Source organism: Triticum aestivum, chromosome 2A, assembly GCF_018294505.1.
Source record: "Triticum aestivum cultivar Chinese Spring chromosome 2A, IWGSC CS RefSeq v2.1, whole genome shotgun sequence".
Classification (NCBI taxonomy): domain Eukaryota; kingdom Viridiplantae; phylum Streptophyta; class Magnoliopsida; order Poales; family Poaceae; genus Triticum; species Triticum aestivum.
The window spans coordinates 22,121,727-22,145,138 of record NC_057797.1 but is presented as its reverse complement, the minus strand read 5'-3'; the positions used below and the strand labels follow the sequence as shown (position 1 = coordinate 22,145,138).

The 23,412-nt window shown below is 41.1% G+C and overlaps 2 protein-coding genes across 2 annotated transcripts; both read left to right on the top strand.

Annotated features, from left to right (window-relative positions):
* Positions 1-6,922: 6,922 nt before the first annotated feature.
* Positions 6,923-8,991, top strand: LOC123184394 (uncharacterized). The gene is made up of 2 exons (XM_044596530.1): positions 6,923-6,964; positions 8,393-8,991. The coding sequence occupies exons 1-2, from the start codon at positions 6,952-6,954 to the stop codon at positions 8,716-8,718; spliced, it is 339 nt and encodes a 112-aa protein (XP_044452465.1). The 5' UTR covers positions 6,923-6,951; the 3' UTR covers positions 8,719-8,991.
* A 545-nt stretch (positions 8,992-9,536) lies between these two features.
* On the top strand, positions 9,537-10,251 carry LOC123184393 (defensin Tk-AMP-D1.1-like). The gene is made up of 2 exons (XM_044596528.1): positions 9,537-9,724; positions 9,871-10,251. The coding sequence occupies exons 1-2, from the start codon at positions 9,661-9,663 to the stop codon at positions 10,032-10,034; spliced, it is 228 nt and encodes a 75-aa protein (XP_044452463.1). The 5' UTR covers positions 9,537-9,660; the 3' UTR covers positions 10,035-10,251.
* The last annotated feature ends 13,161 nt before the right edge of the window (positions 10,252-23,412 follow it).

The window sequence follows — 23,412 nt, the reverse complement described above, 5'->3', positions numbered from 1 at the left end:
ATTAAACTAAAAAATTGTTCACGGATTCATTAATTTTCAGGAATGAAAGCAAAAATTCATTAGTAGTAAAAATCAATAACAAATGTTTTAAGTACTCATGATAATGTTCACCACATTTGAAAGGTGTTTGTGAATTATAAAAATTATTGACCAATTTAGAAATGTTTGAATAATTTTAAAACTGTACATGAATGTTAGAAATGACCAAAGATGATTTTTTTAAATGCTCATGCATTAAAAAATTTCATGATTTTATTTAAAAATTATTTATTCCTTATACCATATACAAAAAAGTAACCACACAAAAAGAGTTAGCCAAGGTGCGAGACACGGAATCCTACTTGCTGGTCCGCTCACATCTAAACTTCAACGGTGCACAGTTGGCGGGGCCCATTAAAGCAGGTACTTTTTCTCAGAATTTCTCTTAAAAGTTTAAATTTAAAAAAGACTCCTATTAAATTTGAATAACAGATTAAAATAATTCGCTTGATATATAATGGATTTGACGATGTGAATACAAAATTACTAATGAGAGAATATAACTAAGATAACGATGGACTTGTGTGAATTAGATACGAGTGGTATAAGAGTAGATCCATCGTACTTTTGAATCAAACTTATCTATTAGCTTGCTTTTCAATTAATATCAATTGCATCCTATTCGCAAAAGATAAAATTAAAAAGCAATCACAAACTGAGGGTCTCTAAACTATTTTTTAAACATTTTACCAAATCAATGATGATATTTATTAATTAATACACTGATAGCATTCCTCCAAAATCATGAGCTGTGCTAACATAAGATGCTTTCTAAGCAAAGTACACTGCAAGGCATATTAATTATGTTCATGGAGGGATCATGATCGTTCTAGATATGCTAGCGAATCGTGATATCATACGTAGTGGACTGGACTAGATGGACTAGAGACAACGGCTGATCTTTCTTCAGGAGGAATATTTCTCATAAGAAATAATTACTTTTTGCTAGCCGCATAGAAATGGGCTATGTATGTTTGTGAAAGTCACATGCACACCAACACATTTCTTGCAATATAAGATAGTGTTCGCTGGAAAACATGAGCACTAAGTGCCAACCAATATACACTGAATGATAAGGTCTACCAGGCTACGAAGCATAACGGCAATTGCTGGACTGAAAGAAATGTTATAGGATGGGGATAGCGTTATTGGAGAGATGATTCTGTCTCATCAGCTATAAGACCTTTCTAGCTGGCAGGAATTAGTGGCTAGCTAGAATTAGTGATGTGCGCGCCTTCATCCAAATCAATTCGGACACTTCACAAGCTGACAAGAATTGTTGATGTTGTTTGCTACCTTCATGGTTGCTGACACTCAGCCTGGCAGTACTTCAACAGGATAAACAAAGCGGCACGTAGCTAGGAAAATCATCCCGCCTACCCCTGAATAGCTAACACCACTAATAGACAAACCATCCTGGATCGCTCATCTTAGACCATGAATATATTCGGTGTACCCCTCACTGGTAATCTCCATCAGATTGTGTCATCATTGCATCATGAACTACCTGTGATGATCAACAATCTCCGTAAAAATTAAAGACGTCCTATCAATGTGTGTGTGTGGGTGCATGCGTGTGTGTATGTGTGTATTGAACTGTCTGAGGCAGTATATGAGCGCACACAGTTTGTAAATGAACCGCCTATGGTAATTTCTCTAGATATATAATGGAGGTTCAAGAGATAGATCTGATAGTTTGCCTCGAGTAGGGTTTTAGCGTAAGCATTTATCACTCTAAGCTATCTACACTTTATTCTTCGTTACCGGATACCACATAATATGTGCATATGTTAAAGGTTGGATTTTTTTCCTTCCATAGATTTGAAGATTGAATTTACATGCACAAGTAGTGTTCAAGTAACTTTACGGGATGTACAAAACGTTAAATTTAGGGATCATGATGTTATATATGCTATATTTCATAAGGGGAAAGTAAAGATCTACGACCGATGGTAATATATTCCCAGAAACTAGACTATGTCAGCAAATGATGATATATACCATATACAGTGGTGTACAATGAGACTACTTATCTTCTGAAATGTCTTCAAGACAACAAGAAATGCTTTCGCTTTTTGAGTAACGACGAATAAGTATATCTAGGTGTGCTACAACCATGATGACCAGTTGCCAATCATTTTGGAAATAGACTTAATTAACCAACCATATATGGTTTAAGAGCAAAAAGCAATTTAATTTTCACATATAACTATGTGCAGGAAAATGGAGAGATATACAAGGAATAAACAATATCTTCGGATAACCCTGACAAACTGAGGTGGTTGTTCGGTAAGAGCGCAATTGTATACCTTTCTTGTTATATCGGTTACAAGTTATGCATTCCACTTCAGCTTCCGCTGAACATGTCAAAGATAATTTGATTTTTGTCTATGATTACGATTCATGTAAAAGTTGCGCGTGCCGAACATCCATTATCCTATAGAAGAGATGGTAATATTTTTTTTTGTCAAGTTCTACCTTGAGCCTTCCTCCTATATATAGGTATGTTAACTGCACCGAGTATTACATACTTGCCAGCAGGGAGTTGCTTGAAACATGTAAGTTTTCATAATATTTTTCCCATATTTGATTTAATGTGTGTGCTCTGTAGTAGTTGTGTGATATAATAAATTAGAATTCATTTTTAGTAAGCTCCAACATTGGAATCTCGTGATTCCCAGTGAGAAAAAAGTGCATTGTCAGATTAGAAACAAATTAATACATGTGTGTTCGAGAAAATAAGTAGTTGTGAGAGATACTTTTGCTTATAACTATGACCAATGGCCAGAGTAATATCTTTGAAAATTGACCATGTGTTTTACTTAATTGTGTGTCAACACATGGCCTTTTAATAGACATAATCAATTAATAATATCTCCACTAGCACCTTAGGTTCAATATTTTTCATTGTATGCAAAATGTTTGATCTACTTCTTCTGAATAATAAACGAGAAACTACTAGAAACTTGCACAATTTAATGCCAACCAACATGCTTGAAATTTATATTGTTCGATCATATAGGATCTTTAGCCCCTTAGAGTTCTAGAATGCAGAAACAAATCTTTCATGAGATAATTTTGAAAACCACTTCATTACATCTATATAATCTCCAAATTAATGCATGACTAACCAACAACTAAGAAATTCATTCATTTACACTCTTAGTAAATTCTTAGTTGTAGTATGTGACACCTCTATAGATACATGTAATCTCATCTTAAAGTCTATAAATGCTCGTGATCTTCAACCTTTCCATTTGACTTTTTGTTGTCAATATTCTTGTCGCATATACGTAGTATATCTCATATTCATGAAATTACTACCTTGTTTCTAGCTTAATTGCATGCACGTATCAGACAATTCTGACAAAAATGTGTCAACTCATCCAGCAGGGAAATGGCGAAGAGAAAGACTGTTGTGCTACTACTTGCCCTTGCAATTGTGTTATCATACAGTGTCTTGGAGGGTGTTGCACAAAAGAGCCAAGTTGCATTCTCTCGCAAAGTGATGAATACAGAACAAAAAGCATCCTTTAGCAGGATGATTCCATTGCTTGGCGGGCAGGTTCTTGGTGCAACAAATGCAGGAGGTGTGAGCAATAATGCTGAAATAGCAAATGTTGAAACTACCACTACCGCAGATTCCCATCATGATGTCTCTGTGAAAGATTTTCATGGGATTAATCACAAACCACCACCTTATAATAGACCATAATGATGAACTAAGAAAGAGGACCATGGGCAGAAACTAGATATCCATGGATGAATTAATTACCAACTTGGTGATTTCAACACTAAGATGTAGTTCTTTGTTATGTGTGTAATGTAACTGTTTGTCATACCTGGATTGTGTGTTGGACTGTCAAGCTATTTACTGCTCTACTAATATTGTACAAGGTAGTATTGTACTAAAATGCAGAATAAACCAAGCTCATGGTCCATGGTAATGGCAACTATTTATATGTTCCATGCGATTCTTTGTCATTCTACAAGTAAACCAACTTTCAAAAACTGTTAGACAAATTAATATATATAGTAGCTGAAGCCTTTTCTGTCAATAATATATATGATTTTTATGGTTAGTCAGTCATGTTTTGTCTCATCAGGTATGATTTTTCTAGCTACGGTGGGAATTAATTAGTGGCCAGCTATCTTGATATAGAGCTAGAGATGAGCGTACCTTAGTCCAAACCAGGTAGGAAAGGGAACTTGACATGCTGACAAGCATAGTTGGTGTTGTTTCCTACCCTCATGATAGGTGAGCTGAGCCTGGTAGTACATGCACTTCAACAAGATGAGCAAAGAAGTATCAAGGAAAATGATTTTTATCCACCTTTAAAACTACTTCCTCAGATCCATAATAAGTGTCGCAGTTTTGAAGTAAGGTGAACTAACCTTAGTTCAAAATTACGACACTTATTTTGGATCGGAGCGAGTAATATTTTAATACAAAGCAGTCATCTTAGACTACATGTACAGTGAACCACTCCCTGATAATTAATCACCATCAGATACGGCTTTGAAAAATGTATTGTCTTCGTATCATGAACCAGTTGTGATGGTCAACAATTCCATATATAAGATTAGTTTTTCAACTCCCGCTTGTCCCTACACTCTATGAAAAATGAACCAAAAAAAATAGAAAACAAAAATCAATAGAATATGAAACTTTTCGACGTCAAATATGCTCAAACTTTGAAGGTGCTTGCAAGTTTTCTTGAAAAAAACATTCGAGGAGCTCTACACAAGAAAAATGATTTCAGTCCTCAAAGTTTTGAGCACTTTTAGCATTGATATATGTACACCTTTCTCTACATGATATTTCATTATGAAAATTTGCAAGCACCTAAAACATTTGAGCATATTTGATGTTGCAAAGTTTCAATTTATTTATTTATTTGAATTTACTGTTCATAGAGGGTATAGGGACACATGGGAGCTATCACACCTTTCTCTTCCATACATTGAACTAGATTTACTAATTATAAAGATGGTTTATGAAATATATCACATATATTTATTTATTTTTAAACTATATGATGCAATACATCGCCCCATACGGTTTGTAATTACTCCCTTGGTCCTGGTTTATTAGGCCCTCTTTTATTTTTAACCAAAGTTTGACCATGAATTCAACTAATAAAGCGTAAAGTATATGTCACAAAAATTATACCATAGAAAATCGGTTTCAATTACAAATCCTACAGTACACTTTTTATATATATATTTCAAATACATGGTCAAAGTTAGACCCAAAATACAATGGGGCCTAATAAACCCGGACATAGCTAGTAATTGCGTATGTCAATTTATCTAAGTATATATGGGCACTCTCAATGCATTATGTCCTAGACTATATCATATTCATTTGATATGCACTTAGATATAACCCCTCCAATGCATTGTATATTATTGTTGTATCTAAAATGGCTCTCATATAATGTGTTCTGTGTGGGAGTTATCTTTGTTTTGGTGCTAAGAACTATATCTTGATTAAGATACGATAACTCTATTTTTTCTTCATTAAATAGGGTGACACATTAGGATATGAATTAGGTGTCATAACTAAGATATATAACAAGGTGGAGCACTGAGACTGCCATAATGAAAGTTTCCTAAGACAGATCTGCTAGCCAGTAGCGGGTAGATTTTTAGGGTACGTATATGGTGAACATTCAATACATTAAAACTCCCTCCTTTTCGGTTTGTTATTCATATATCAAAAAATAATTTAACAAGGAGGGCTCAGTTAATCGCTGGACCACATACTTGTCGGGCATGCATTGCCCTCTCGCCTTGATGCATTTGTTGGTTCCACAAGAAGAGTAAAAAAGCAAGGGGAATCAGTTTTCACCCGATTCTCCATACATTAACTGGCCAATTATCTTATGCCTAATTAATTGATGCGGCGAATCTTATGCTTCCATTTTGGGAGAAAAAAGGAGCCTATTCCCATTGCATTGGCCCTTACGGACTGAAATTATGTTATTTAGACGAGCCTAATAAACTGAAAACGAGGGAGTAACATTTCCTCTTTGTCACTGGATGCAACACACACACACACACACACACACACACACACACACACACACACAGAGAGAGAGAGAGAGAGAGAGAGAGAGAGAGAGAGAAATTATGTATTTTCTTTTCAGAGATTGGTAGGTTGAACTTGCATGCACAAGTAATTAGAATGATAATCTAGTAAAACATTTCCATATGATATAATCTAGTGTTGGTGTTAAATTATGTTTTGGTTTGTGGGTTGTAGAAAACATTAAATTTAGAGATTATGGTGTACAATGGTGTGAACATCTATGATCAAGGACGGCATATTACAAGAACCTAGACTATGTTATAAAAATCATGATATCTATCATATCTAGTGCTATAGAATGAAACTACTTTTTTATTGAAAGCTGTTTAATACAACAACAAAGTCTTTACCTTTTGAGTGACGCAAAATAGGTGCATATAGGTGTGCCAAAAACATGATGATCATTTCCCCATCCCTTTGGATAGACTTAGTTAACCAAACATATATGGGTTATAGTAAAATGCAATTTACTTTTCAAATATATATGTGTGTGGGGAAATGTAAAACCATACAAGGAATATAAACTATCTTGGGATAACCCCGACAAACCAAAGTGGTTCTTCGGTAAGAGCACCATTATATCACTTTGTTGTTATATTGGCCACAAATTATGCTTTCCACTTCAGCTTCAGTTAGACATGTTGGAAATGACACAACTTGTGTTTATGATTATTAGTCATGTAAAAGTTGCGCATGCTCGACATCCACTATCGAATATGAGAGATGTTTATGTTTATTTTTAAGTTATATCATTGAGTCTTTCCCCTATATATAGGCACGTTAGTTGTTTTGAGCATTACATACTTGCCATCAGGGAGATGCTTGAAACATGTAAGTTTGTATGATATTTTCCCATATTCCATATAGATGCATGTTCTCTATAAAGTGGTGTCCAATCCCTTGTAATCCATTATCAGTATGTTAGGATATGAGACATTCTATTTACAAATATATAGATTCTTCTGATTGTCAAAACCATTCAGTGAGCCAAACATAATTATGTTGCCGGTTAGAAACAAAGTAATACATGCATGTGTGCACACCAAAACTCTTAGAGAAGTATTTACAACTTTGCATAAAATTGTGCGCATCAACAACATGTAAATCAATGACAGGGTAATATGTTTGAAACTGACAATGTATTCTACTCCCTCCTTTAAAAAATATAAGATGTTATAACTTTTTTTTCTGGATCGGATGTAAATGGACACGTATTAATGTGTTTGCATTTCAGTTTGTATATAGTCCATATAGAAATATCAAAAACATCTTATATTTGTGAATGGGGGAGTACTTAATTGTATGTCAGCACATGGGATTTTGAATAAATAGCATTTATTGACAGTATTCCCACTAGCACCTTATGTCAAATAGTTGTCACAGGTTAAAAATGCTTGATCTACCGTTTTGGAGTAATATGTAGCACAACAATTTGTCGTGTGCGATCCATTGCCAACCAACATGCCCCAAATTTCTTTTGTTAGATCTTATCGGATCCTTTGTGAGATCATTTTCACTTGTTACTGCCCTAGAAAATATGTCGTTTTCTCCGCTAGGTGCTAGATCAGAACAAAATATATTAAAAAGTAATTTTGAAAATCTTATTAGAATTGTCCCAAATATTTTGTACAAGATATGTTACAGTTGGTGATGGAGTTGTACTATATGTAGGCAGGGCATGGAGTCTTGTTCAAATAGCACACTTGTATCCTAGACCTCTTATAAAATGTGAGGGTAGACACACAATGTAACATATGCCAATATAATAGCACATGCGCATAGGGGGAGTTGGCAGCATGTGTCAGCGCCCGGGTGGTCAGTTTGCAATATTTTAGCGGTGTCACGGGAGGAGCACCCGAAGTCATGCCCCAGGAGGGTAGCCGAGCTCGGTGATCCTCATTAACAAATCTTGGTGTCTTTGCTTGGTTCTCAGTAGATCGACTATGTGCCTCGGATTACTCTAATAAACATCTATGTTGTATCAGTTATCCAAATTGAGAATTATTTCACAACAACTAAGCAGTTCATCCGCCTGCACTCCTGTTAATCTATTTGTTGTATATGTAATCTCTTACACCACTATGTGCACACGTATAATCTGACCATGAAGGTTTAAAATCCTTTTATTTTCTCCTTCTACCCTATCTAGTATTGTAGCATACCTAGTATCACTTACAAAATTTAAAATTCTCATTGGATTCTAGCTTCGTTACATGTACATATATTATATTCATATAAAATTTGTGTCAATTCATTCAGCGAAGAAAATGGTGAAGAGACATACCGTTCTCCTACTACTTGTCTTTGTAATTATGTTCTCCTACAATGTCCTGGAGGGTGGTGCATACCAGAACCAAGTGGCATTCTCTCGCAAAGAGCTGAAAGCAGAGCAGGAAGTATCCTTTACTGGAATGGATCCATCGCTTGGCGGGCAGGTTTCCGGCGCGACCGATGCAGGAGGTGCAAGCAATAATGCTGAAATATCAAATGCTAAAACTACTGCTGCCACGGAGTCCCACCGTGACGTCTCATGGGATCAGTTCCGTGGTATCATCATCCACACCCACCAGGTCAAGAAACCATAATGATGAACTAAGACAAACGACCATGGGCACCAATCTGATATATATCCATGGATGAACAAATTATCAAGTTGGCAATTTCTACACTAAGATGTGGGTTCTCTGTTATATATGTGTGTGTAATATAATATGGAACTGATATATTGTAAGACTTGGATGGTATGTTTGGATTATCAAGCTACTTATTGCTGTACTAATTATTGTACATGGTATTGTACTATACACTGCAGAATAAACATGCCCACGGTCCATGGTAATGCCCACTATTTATAATTATATCTTCCATGTGATTCCATGTCGTTCTACAAGTAGAACTACTTTCCAGTACTAGTAGACAAATCTATATAGTGTCTCAAGCTTGTTTTTATCAGTAATATCTGAATTTTAAGGTTAAAGTTGGTCTCTATTATCTGTACATGTATAGTACAGAAATGTTACATATTTTCCAAGACGAAGGAGAGTGGGGTACACAAACTGACCATGGCCCTCCCCAGCACGACCAACCACAAATTAGATGCCCACAAAAAAAATTCAACCTAGCAATCAGGCCCATTATTAGTAGTCTGTTAGCCTAAAAATTGTAGTTTCATGATGAGAACATGTGGTGACAGCAGGGGGTCGTGGCTGCTCCTGGTGCACAGCTATTATTAGGTAGTTGCACATATAGGTGTGAGATGCTCATGTCGTGCGGAATTATGCATTTGCTTGCATGTCATCAGCGTTGTGTGGTCGTGCACATACAAGCCTGTTATTAGTATGTTCCATATATTGATCCGAGATGTTCCTGTGGTGCTGAATTATGCATCACCATGTATATGTGATTGCGGCTGCGCGCGTATATAAGCATGTCTCAAGCATCGATCCTAACTTGTCATTCAGAGTTTTGCAATCCAAGATAAGTGTACATTTTACAGGGCGCGTTTTGGCAGATACAAATAAGGAAGAATGGAGTCATCACACAAGCTTTTCCCGGCCGTTGCCATCCTCCTCCTGCTCGTCGTCGCCACCGGTAAGTACCATTTCGCTCCTGTTGCGAGAACAAAACAATGTAAACATGCATATGATATTAGTGTCCTCCAATTCTTGGGTTGGTTTATTATTGTTGATTAGTGTTCAAAAAACTAACCATGTGCGCTTATTCATGTTTGTCTTCAGAGGTGGTGCCAGCCCAGGCACGAGAGTGTGAGACAGAGAGCGAGCGGTTCAACGGGCTGTGCTTCGTGTCCGAAAACTGCGCCGGCGTGTGCGGTGCGGAGGGGTTCACCGGCGGCAAGTGCTCCGGCTTGAAGAGGAGCTGCATGTGCACGAAGGAGTGCTAGACGATATCATGATATATTTAGGTGGTTGGATGGCGACAATTATGAACTTATTCTTTGCATGGTTTGAATTACCTTTGTTCGTATGTTTGATAAAGTTCCAGGTTCACCGCGATGTTATCCTTGTGTTCGAATGAAGGAAAATGTTTTGTTTCTTTAAAGAAAAGAAAATGTGTGGCCCCTGAGAGTGTTCATGGGATCACATGTATCTCCTTTTTTCCGTATGTTTCTCTTCTTTCTGGGTGTGCCTAGCTCTTATCTAGATGAGACATAACTAAGTATCATCTAACTCCTATGCCATTTGATTTTACATAGAGATTCGTGAAGATTTTTTCCTTTCCTTTTTCTTTGATTAATCAAATGGGGTACAAGTTAGATGGACATTGTTAATTCTCATCTAGACGAGAATTAGCAAATCCGCTTCTTTATATATAGAAGTTTTTTTTGAGATAGATTTCACTGTAGCTGAACTATCAGAGTTTTGATTTTTTTTAGCGGAACCAGATTTCGGGTACGAATGTCCAACCAGTCAAGCCAATAATTGAGAAGATTTAGCCCAAGAATAGCTGGACAGGTCTACGAATGAAACATGATGTGAATAGTGTTGGGTTAAGTCCCTCCACATGGAGGTGTGTTGGAAGCCTAACATCAGCCCATAAGTCTAACACACGTCAGCCGTTGATCTTTGTTGGATCCAACAATTGTGAGTGCTTCCTAGTGAAGGGGGCAAAGAAGAAAACCCTAGCCACTCCACCCCTTCTGGTGGTGGCAGCCATTCGTGAGAGTGCGAGAAAACACACAAGAGAGAAACACAACCTGTGAGAGAGAGGAAGAAGAAGAAGTAGAGGTTTTGCCCAGATTTGCTACATCTGACTAGATAGTGTTCAAGCTGGTGATTGGAGGTTCAAACGTGCTTGGACTGGCATCAAAATTGGTGAGCTTATTCCTTACTTTGATTAGTTCGATCTAGTTAGCTGGTTCGAGAATTGGGTCAGTGGAGCATAAGATTTGAGGGTGTTTTTGTCAGCTTAGACTGTTGTAGTTTCAGAACAGAGTAGTTTTGGGAGACGAACAGTTTGCTAGGCAAAGGATGTTCGATGGAGCTGAAATTTTGAGAGGATCTCAGAAACTCGTGTGTCTACTTGTTTGCCAAATCTGGTGCTGTTTGGTTTAGAAGTTTAAGAGCAGTTTGCAAAACGCTAAAGGGGATAGAAGCTGTGTCAACTCTGCTTTGCTGAAATGTTGCCTCTTGTGGTTGTTATTGCTGTTGCCGGTTGGCAACATGGAGATTCTGTTGTAATATAAATCTCTCTAGAGGTTCTAGAGAGGACTTTGTACTCACCATTCTCATAGTGAATTTTTGTGGACCGATCGGTCCACAGCCGTGGTTTTTTAATCCTCAAGTTGTGGAGGTGTTTCCATGTTAAATCATATGTCACATGTGCATGTTGTTTGTGTTATTCCGCTGCTTGTTGGTTGAAATTATCCTCAAAATTCACTACAAGTGGAGGGGGTTGTTTAGTGTATAGATTTGCCATGTTGCTGAATTAGGGCAGTGCATTGTTGCTGTCCAGCCTCAACAACATGGTATTAGAGCTTTGGTTTGCTTGTGATAATTGATGAAATTCTTGTGGTGAAAGATGGAGGTGAATACCAGCAGTATGATATCTTTGAATGGTACAAATTATGAAGCATGGAAGGGCAAGATGGAGGACTTGTTATATGTCAAAGAATAATGGAAGCTAGGGTTCTCCACTGAGATGACGGAGGGCATTGATGAAGATTAGTGGAAGGTACTTCATCGTCAAGCTTGTGGGTTTATTCAGCAATGGGTCCATGACATCATTTTAAACCATATCATTGATGAGACACATGCACACACATTATGGCAGAAATTGGAAGAATTATTTGCACGAAAAGAAGGTACAAACAGGATGTTCTTGATCAAACAACTGATTTGTTTGAGGTGCAAAGAGGGCATTCTAATTGCAGATCATGTGAATACATTCCAAGGCATTATAATTCAACTTTATTCAATGTGAATTAGATTTTAAGATGAAGTGAGAGCCTTGCTACTACTAGGCTCATTACCGGACAGCTGGGAGACCTTTAAGGCCACTATTTGCAATTCAGCACCAAATGGAGTTGTCACTTGGAATGTTTTGAAAACCAGGGTACTAAATGAAGAGGCCAAAAAGGTGGCTGAAGCTAATTCTTCTTCAGATGTGTTGGTCACTCAGTCCAGGGGGATAAGCAGGAGCAGAGGTCCAGGTAAAGGGACAGGAAGAGGTAGGAGCAAATCAAGAGGCAAGTATGCTGATTATGAGTGCCTTCACTGCCATCAGAAGGGTCACATTAAGTGGCAATGTGGCAAGTGGAAGAAATACAAAAAAAGCAAGACTAGAACCAGCAGACAGTGATAGTGACATAGAGGGCAACCGAGTCACTTCATTAGTTGAGGACATCATGCTTTTTATGCATGAAGAAAATAAAGGCAGATTTGGTTCCACTATTGAGGAGAGATCACTACTGTTTCTGATGAAACCGTCAACCTTGTGGATGGTGACAAGGTGATTTGGATATCGGACAACGGTGCTATCATTCATGCTACATCTCACAGAGAGATCTTCACCAACTATACATCGGGTGATTTTGGTGTTGTGAAGATGGGAAACAATGATATGGCAACCATCACTGGAAAAAGGGCATGTACATTTTGAGACCACAAATGGTACAAAGTTAGTCCTCAAATCTTAGAATGCTTCGTGTGCTTCACTTATAATTTATGAGGCATGTTGAGGCACCAAATCTCAATATTACCTCCATTGGTTTGCTTGATGGAGATGATTACTTGTGCAGTTTTCTACAAGCCCACTAAAGGAAACATGGTTGTTGCAAGAGGAAAGATGGTCTGAATTTTGTATCATGTTCATTATAAGATCTTTAGTTCTCCTATCAATGGACTAGAGAATTATGATCATTGTGCTCTATGGCACAAGAAACTAGGGAACATGAGTGAGAAGGAGATGACAGTGCTAGTGAAAAAAAAATGTTGAAAGGTGTTCACATCAAGAAATGTTCAGATTGTTTAGCAGGGAAGCAATACAGAGTTGCCTTCAAGATTCTACCTCCTCACAAGAAACCTGAGATGTTGGACTTGATACTTTCTGATGTTTGCAAAATGTAGGTAAGATCTCATGGTGGTGCTAACTACTCTGTGATTTTTATTGATGACTTTTCCAGGACAGTTTGGGCCTACACTTTGAGGACTAAGGATCAAGTACTAGGCATATTCAAGCAATTTAAAGCCCTAGTAGATAGAGAAACTAAGAAGAAGATCAAGTGCATTCACACTGATAATGAAGGAGAGTACACTGGGCCATTTGATGCATATTTCAAGCAGCAAGGGGTTAGGCATCAATTTACTCCCTTGAAGACACACATCTGAATGGTCTTGCTGACAGGATGACATGCCAATTGTTGAGAGAGTTAGATGCTTTTTTTTGAATGCAAAATTACGTAAACACTTTTGGGGTGAGGCTTTAAGAACTATAGTTTATATTATTAATCTCTCACCAAGTTATCCTTTGTAGGGAGATGTTCCTAACACGGTGTGGTATGACAAGACGTCTCATATGACCACCTGAATGTTTTTGGGTGCAAGGCCTTTGTTCATATTCCTCGAGATGAAAGGACAAAGCTTGATTCAAGGACACGACAATGCATCTTTCTTGATTATGGAGGTGATGAGTTTGGCTACAAGCTGTTTGGACCTATAGCAAGGAAAGTTGTGAGAAGCCATGATACATCTCCAACGTATCTATAATTTATGAACTATTCATGCTATTATATTATCAACCTTGGATGTTTTATATGCATTTATATGCTATTTTATATGATTTTTGGGACTAACCTATTAACCTAGTGCCCAGTGCCAGTTTCTGTTTTTTCCTTATTTTTGAGTTTTACAGAAAAGGAATATCAAACGGAGTCCAATTGACGTGCCAATTTTTGACGATTTTTTATGGACCAAAAGAAGACCCCGGAGTAAAAGAGTTGGGTCAGGAGAGTCCCGGGGTGTCCACGAGGGTGGGGGGCACCCCCAACCCCTAGGCGCGTGGGCCTACCTCGTGGACGCCTCGGGCACCTCCTTGACGTGAGACCGACGCCAAAAAATCCTATAAATACAGAAACCTCGGAAAATTAACCTAGATCGGAAGTTTCGCCGCCGCAAGCCTCTGTAGCCACGAGAAATCAATCTAGGCCCTCTTCGGCACCCTGCCGGAGGGGGCCATCATCACCGGTGGCCATGGAGGAGTATCCCGGAGAGGCCATTGAAGGAAATATGCCCTAGAGGCAATAATAAAGTTATTATTTATTTCCTTATATCATGATAAATGTTTATTATTCATGCTAGAATTGTATTAACCGGAAACATAATACATGTGTGAATACATAGACAAACAGAGTGTCACTAGTATGCCTCTACTAGACTAGCTTGTTAATAGAAGATGGTTATGTTTCCTAACCATAGACATGAGTTATCATTTGATTAAACGGGATCACATCATTAGGAGAATGATGTGATTGACATGACCCATTCCGTTAGCTTAGCACATGATCGTTTAGTATGTTGCTATTGCTTTCTTCATGACTTATACATGTTCCTATGACTATGAGATTATGCAACTCCCGTTTACCGGAGGAACACTTTGTGTGCTACCAAACGTCGCAACGTAACTGGGTGATTATAAAGGTTCTCTACAGGTGTATCCGAAGGTATTTGTTGGGTTGGCGTATTTCGAGATTAGGATTTGTCACTCCGATTGTTGGAAAGGCATCTCTGGGCCCTCTCAGTAATGCACACCACTTAAGCCTTGCAAGCATTGCAACTAATGAGTTAGTTGCGGGATGATGTATTACAGAACGAGTAAAGAGACTTGCCAGTAACGAGATTGAACTAGGTATTGAGATACCGACGATCGAATCTCGGGCAAGTAACATACCGATGACAAAGGGAAAAACGTATGTTGTTATGCGGTTTGACCGATAAAGATCTTCGTCGAATATGTAGGAGCCAATATGAGCATCCAGGTTCCGCTATTGGTTATTGACCGGAGACGTGTCTCGGTCATGTCTACATAGTTCTCGAACCCGTAGGGTCCGCACGCTTAACGTTACGATGACAGTTATATTATGAGTTTATATGTTTTGATGTACCGAAGGTTGTTCGGAGTCCCAGATGTGATCACGGACATGACGAGGAGTCTCGAGATGGTCGAGACATGAAGATTGATATATTGGAAGCCTATGTTTGGATATCGGAAGTGTTCCAGGTGAAATCAGGTTTTACCAGAGTACCCGAGGGGTAACCAGAACCCCCTGGAGGCTATTGGGCCTTATGGGCCCAAGTGGAGGAAGAGGAAAGGCGGCCAAGGGGCAGCCGCGCGCCCCTCCCCCCAAGTCCGAATTGGACAAGGAGGGGGGGGGGGGGCGCCCCCCCTTTCCTTTCCCCTCTCTCCTCCTTCCCCCCAAGTCCTAATCCAACAAGGAAAAAGGAGGGGAGTCCTACTCCCGGTGGGAGTAGGACTCCTCCAGCGCGCCCTCTCCCCTGGCTGGCCGCACCCCCCTTGCTCCTTTATATACGGGGGCAGGGGGGCACCCCAGAGACACAACAATTGATCAAGTTGATCTTTTAGCCGTGTGCGGTGCCCCCCTCCACCATAGTCCACCTCGATAATACTGTAGCGGTGCTTAGGCGAAGCCCTGCGTCGGTAGAACATCAACATCGTCACCATGCCGCCGTGCTAACGAAACTCTCCCTCAACACTTGGCTGGATCGGAGTTCGAGGGACGTCATCGGGCTGAACGTGTGCTGAACTTGGAGGTGCCGTACGTTCAGTATTTGATCGGCCGGATCGTGAAGACGTACGACTACGTCAACCACGTTGTGCTAACGCTTCCGCTTTCGGTCTACGAGGGTATGTAGACAACACTCTCCCCTCTCGTTGCTATGCATCACCATGATCTTGCGTGTGCGTAGGATTTTTTTTAAATTACTACGTTCCCCAACAGCCATCATCGCCATGACGGCCAAGGACCAGAGGGAGAACCTTTCCCCATCTAGGGGGGAGGCCATGGAGGAAGAAGCACAAGGGGGAGAACCTCTCCTCCTCTCTCTTGGTGGCACCGGAGTGCCATTGAGAGGGGAATCATCGCCGCGGTGATCGTCTTCATCAACATCACCATCATCATCACCATCCTCATCTATTTTACGCGGTCCACTCTCCGGCACCCCGCTGTAATCCCTACTTGAACATGGTGCTTTATGCCACATATTATGATCCAATGATGTGTTGCCATCCTATGATGTTTTCAGTAGATATCCTTTGTCTTTGGGTTGATTGATGATCAAGATTGGTATGAGTTGTATGTTTTACTTTGACGCTGTCCTATGGTGCCCTCCGTGTCGCGCAAGCATGAGGGGTTCCCGCTGTAGGGTGTTGCAATGCGTTCATGATCTGCTTATAGTGGGTTGGTGAGTGACTGAAACACAAACCCGAGTAAGGGGGTTGTTGCGTATGGGAATAAAGAGGACTTGATGCTTTAATGCTATGGTTGAGTTTTACCTTAATGATCTTTAGTAGTTGCGGATGCTTGCTAGAGTTCCAATCATAATTGCATATGATCCAAGTAGAGAAAGTATGTTAGCTTATGCCTCTCCCTAATATGAAACTGCAATAGTGATTACCGGTCTTGTTAATGATTGCCTAGGACAATTCCGCACACCGATCCACCATTATTCCACACTTGCTATTTATAATATTTTGTAATATATTCTAAATTTATGATAACAACACCTACTTTTATATTTTAGCTCTCCGATACCATACAAAGTTATCCTCTTCATATCCACAACATAGTTTTATTTCTCGTTGCTAGTTGGAAGCAAACGTTCGGTGTACGTAGAGTCGTATCAGTAGCAGATAGGGCTTGAGAGAATATTGATCTTACCTTTAGCTCCTTGTGGGTTCGACACTCCATACTTATCACTTCCACGTTTGGAAATTGCCACGATGATTCCCTACACTTGGGGATTATCAAGCCATCATGTTGTGTTGTAGAAGAACAAACAATTGAGGATATTGTGAAGACAAAGCGGTAGGTTCCTCCTAAGCTGCAACAAGACATGATTGATTCTGTGTTAGGGATCGTAGTAGAAATTAAAATTTTCCTACGCATCACCAAGATCTATCCATGGAGTATTCTAGCAACGAGGGGATAGGAGAGCATCTACATACCACTTGTAGATCGCAACGGAAGCGTTCAAGGAGAACGTGGATGATGGAGTCGTACTCGTCGTGATCCAAATCACCGATGACCAGCGCCGAACGGACGGCACCTCCGCGTTCAACACACGTACGGTCGGGATGACGTCTCCTCCTTCTTGATCCAGCAAGGGGGAAGGAGAGGTTAATGAAGATCCAGTAGCACGACGGCGTGGTGGTGGATGCAGCAGAGTTCCAGCAGGGCTTCGCCAAGCTTCTATGGAGAGAGGGAGAGGTGTAACGGGGAGAGGGAGGCGCCAATGCAGCAGGGGTGCGGCTGCCCTCCCTCCCCCCTTTATATAGGCCCCCTAGGGGGGGGGGGCGCAGCCCTGGAGATGGATCTCCAGGGGGGGCGGCGGCCAAGGGGGGGTGCTTGCCCCCCAAGGCAAGTGGGGCGCCCCCTGCCCTAGGGTTTCCAACCCTAGGCGCAGGGGGGAGGCCCATGGGGAGGCGCACCAGCCCACTATGGGCTGGTTCCTCCCCCTTTTCAGCCCACGGGGCCCTCCGGGATGGGTGGCCCCACCCGGTGGACCCCCGGGACCCATCCGGTGGTCCCGGTACAATACCGGGTACCCCCGAATCCTTCCCGATGGCCGAAACGACACTTCCTATATATAATTCTTTACCTCCGAACCATTCCGGAACCTCTCGTGACGTCCGGGATCTCATGCGGGACTCCGAACAACCTTCAGCTTGCTGCATACTAATATCTTTACAACCCTAGCGTCACCGAACCTTAAGTGTGTAGACCCTACGGGTTCGGGAGACATGCAGACATGACCGAGACGATCTCCGGTCAATAACCAACAGCGGGATCTGGATACCCATGTTGGCTCCCACATGCTCCTCGATGATCTCATCGGATGAACCACGATGTCGAGGACTTAATCAATCCCGTACTCAATTCCCTTTGTCCATCGGTACTATACTTGCCCGAGATTCGATCGTCGGTATACCGATACCTTGTTCAATCTCGTTACCGGCAAGTCTCTTTACTCGTTCCCGCAACACATCATCCCGTGAACAACACCTTGATCACATTGAGCTCATTATGATGATGTCTTACCGAGTGGGCCCAGAGATACCTCTCCGTCATACAGAGTGACAAATCCGAGTCTCGATTCATGCCAACCCAACAAACACTTTCGGAGATACCTGTAGTGCACCTTTATAGTCACCCAGTTATGTTGTGACGTTTGATACACCCAAAGCACTCCTACGGTATCCGGGAGTTGCATAATCTCATGGTCTAAGGAATGATACTTGACATTCACAAAAGCTCTAGCAAACAAACTACACGATCTTTGTGCTATGCTTAGGTTTGGGTCTTGTCCATCACATCATTCTCCTAATGATGTGATCCCGTTATCAATGACATCCCCATATCCATAGTCAGGAAACCATGACTATCTATTGATCAACGAGCTAGTCAACTAGAGGCTTACTAGGGACATATTGTGGTCTATGTATTCACACATGTATTATGATTTCCGAACAATACAATTATAGCATGAACAATAGACAATTATCATGAACAAGGAAATATAACAATCCTTTTATTATTGCCTCTAGGGCATATTTCCAACAGTCTCCCACTTGCACTAGAGACAATAGTCTAGTTACATTGTGATGAATCGCACACCCATGGAATTTTGGTGTTGATCATGCTTTGCTCTAGGGAGAGGTTTAGTCAACGGATCTGCTACATTTAGGTCCGTATGTACTTTACAAATCTCTATGTCTCCATTTTGAACACTTTCACGAATGGAGTTGAAGCGACGCTTGATATGCCTTGTCTTCTTGTGAAACCTGGGCTCCTTCGCAAGGGCAATTGCTCCAGTGTTGTCACAGAAGAGAGTCATCGGGTCCGACGCATTGGGTATGACTCCTAGGTCGGTTATGAACTCCTTCACCCAGACTGCTTCTTGTGCTGCCTCCGAGGCTGCCATATACTCTGCTTCACATGTAGATCCCGCCACGACGCTTTGCTTGCAACTGCACCAGCTTACTGCCCCTCCATTCAATATATACACGTATCCGGTTTGTGACTTGGAGTCATCCAGATCTGTGCCGAAGCGGGCGTCGACGTAACCCTTTACGACGAGTTCTTCGGCACCTCCATAAACGAGAAACATATCCTTAGTCCTCTTCAGGTACTTCAGGATATTTTTGACCGCTGTCCAGTGTTCCCTGCCGGGATTACTTTGGTACCTACCTACCAAACTTACGGCAAGGTTTACATCGGGTCTGGTACACAACATGGCATACATAATAGATCCTATGGCTGATGCATAGGGGATGACACTCATCTCTTCTATATCTTTTGCCGTGGTCGGGCATTGAGCCGTGCTCAATCGCACACCTTGCAATACAGGCAAGAACCCCTTCTTGGACTGATCCATTTTGAACTTCTTCAAAATCTTGTCAAGGTACGTACTTTGTGGAAGACCGATGAGGCGTCTCGATCTATCTCTATAGATCTTGATGCCTAATATATAAGCAGCTTCTCCAAGGTCCTTCATTGAAAAACACTTGTTCAAATAGGCCTTTATGGTCTCCAAGAATTCTATATCATTTCCCATCAATAGTATGTCATCCACATATAATATGAGAAATGCTACAGAGCTCCCACTCACTTTCTTGTAAACGCAGGCTTCTCCATAAGTCTGCATAAACCCAAACGCTTTGATCATCTCATCAAAGCGAATGTTCCAACTCCGAGATGCTTGCACCAGCCCATAGATAGAGCGCTGGAGCTTGCACACTTTGTTAGCATTCTTAGGATCGACAAAACCTTCCAGCTGCATCATATACAATTCTTCCTTAAGGAAGCCGTTAAGGAATGCCGTTTTGACGCCCATTTGCCATATCTCATAATCATAGAATGCGGCAATTGCTAACATGATTCAGACGGACTTCAGCTTCGCTACGGGTGAGAAAGTTTCATCGTAGTCAATCCCTTGAACTTGTCGATAACCCTTAGCGACAAGTCGAGCTTTATAGATGGTAACATTACCATCCGCGTCTGTCTTCTTCTTAAAGATCCATTTATTTTCTATGGCTCGCCGACCATCGGGCAAGTCATTCAAAGTCCACACTTTGTTTTCATACATGGATTCTATCTCGGATTTCATGGCTTCTAGCCATTTGTCGGAATCTGGGCCCGCCATCGCTTCTTCATAGTTCGAAGGTTCACCGTTGTCCAACAACATGATTTCCAGGACAGGGTTGCCGTACCACTCTGGTGCGGAACGTGTCCTTGTGGACCTACGAAGTTCAGTAGGAGCTTGATCAGAAGTATTTTGATCATCATCGTTAACCTCCTCTCTTATCGGTGCAGGCACCACAGGAACATTTTCTTGAGCTGCGCTACTCTGATTTTCAAGAGGTAGTACTTCATCAAGCTCTACTTTCCTCCCACTTACTTCTTTCGCGAGAAACTCTTTCTTTAGAAAGGACCCGTTCTTGGCAACAAAGATCTTGCCTTCGGATCTGAGGTAGAAGGTATACCCAACTGTCTCTTTGGGATATCCTATGAAGACGCATTTTTCCGATTTGGGTTTGAGCTTTTCAGGTTGAAGTTTCTTGACATAAGCATCGCAACCCCAAACTTTCAGAAACGACAGCTTAGGTTTCTTTCCAAACCATAATTCATACGGTGTCGTCTCAACGGATTTTGACGGAGCCCTATTTAAAGTGAATGCGGCAGTCTCTAAAGCATAGCCCCAAAATGAGAGCGGTAGATCGGAGACATCATAGATCGCACCATATCCAATAGAGTGCGATTACGACGTTCGGACACACCGTTACGCTGAGGTGTTCCAGGCGGCGTGAGTTGTGAAACGATTCCACATTTTCTTAAGTGTGTGCCAAATTCGTGACTTAAATATTCTCCCCCACGATCTGATCGTAAGAACTTTATTTTTCTGTCACGTTGATTCTCAACCTCACTCTGAAACTCCTTGAACTTTTCAAAGGTCTCAGACTTATGTTTCATTAAGTAGACATAGCCATATCTACTCAAATCATCAGTGAGGGTGAGAACATAACGATAGCCTCCGCGAGCCTCAACGCTCATTGGACCACACACATCTGTATGTATGATTTCCAACAAGTTGGTTGCTTGCTCCATTGTTCCTGAGAATGGAGTCTTGGTCATTTTTCCCATGAGGCATGGTTCGCATGTGTCAAATGATTCATAATCGAGAGACTCTAAAAGTCCATCAGCATGGAGCTTCTTCATGCGCTTTACACCAATGTGACCAAGGCGGCAGTGCCACAAGTATGTGGGACTACCGTTACTAACTTTGCATCTTTTGGTATTCACACTATGAATATGTGTAACATCACGTACGAGATTCATTAAGAATAAACCATTAACCATCGGAGCATGACCATAAAACATATCACTCATATAAATAGAACAACCATTATTCTCGGATTTAAATGAGTAGCCATCTTGAATTAATCGAGATCTAGATACAATGTTCATGCTCAAACTTGGCACTAAATAACAATTATTGAGGTTTAAAACTAATCCCGTAGGTAAATGTAGAGGTAGCGTGCCGACGGCGATCACATCGACTCTGGAACCATTCCCGACGCGCATCGTCACCTCGTCCTTCGCCTGTCTCCGTTTATTCCGCAACTCCTATTTTGAGTTACAAATATGAGCAACGGCACCGGTATCAAATACCCAGGAGCTACTACGAGCACTGGTAAGGTACACATCAATTACATGTATATCACATATACCTTTAGTGTTGCCGGCCTTCTTATCCGCTAAGTACTGCGGGCAATTCCGCTTCCAGTGACCACTTCCCTTGCAATAAAAGCACTCAGTTTCAGGTTTGGGTCCATTCTTTGACTTCTTCCTGGCAACTGATTTACCAGGCGCGGCAACCTCCTTACCGTCCTTCTTGAAGTTCTTCTTACCCTTGCCTTTCTTGAACTTAGTGGTTTTATTCACCATCAACACTTGATGTTCCTTTTTGATCTCCACCTCCGCAGATTTTAGCATTGAATACAACTCGGGAATGGTCTTTTCCATCCCCTGCATATTGTAATTCATCACGAAGCTCTTGTAGCTAGGTGGGAGCGACTGAAGGATTCTGTCAATGACCGCCTCATCCGGGAGATTAACTTCCAGCTGAGTCAAGCGGTTGTGCAACCCAGACATCTTGAGTATGTGTTCACTAACAGAGCTATTTTCCTCCATCTTGCAGCTAAAGAACTTGTCGGAGACATCATATCTCTCGACCCGGGCATGAGCTTGGAAAATCAATTTCAGCTCCTCGAACATCTCATATGCTCCGTGCTTCTCAAAACGCTTTTGGAGCCCCGGTTCTAAGCTGTAAAGCATGCCGCACTGAACGAGGGAGTAATCATCAGCACGTGACTGATGGGCGTTCATAACATCCTGGTTTTCTGGGAATGGTGCTTCACCTAGCGGTGCTTCTAGGACATAATCTTTCTTGGCAGCTATGAGGATGATCCTCAGATTCCGGACCCAGTCCGCATAGTTGCTGCCATCATCTTTCAGCTTGGTTTTCTCTAGGAACGCGTTGAAGTTGAGGGAGACATTAGCGTGGGCCATTTGATCTACAAGACATATTGTAAAGATTTAGAATAAGTTCATGATAATTAAGTTCATCTAATCAAATTAATGAATGAACTCCCACTCAGATTTGACATCCCTCTAGTCATCTAAGTGATACATGATCCGAGTCAACTAGGCCGTGTCCGATCATCACGTGAGACAGACTAGTCATCGTCGGTGAACATCTCCATGTTGATCGTATCTTCTATACGACTCATGTTCGACCTTTCGGTCCTCCGTGTTCCGAGGCCATGTCTATACATGCTAGGCTCGTCAATCCAACCTAAGTGTATTGCGTGTGTAAATCTGGCTTACACCCGTTGTATGCGAACGTAAGGACCTATCACACCCGATCATCACGTGGTGCTTCGGAACGACGAACCTTAGCAACGGTGCACAGTTAGGGAGAACACATTTTTGATATTTTAATGAGGGATCATCTTATTTATGCTAC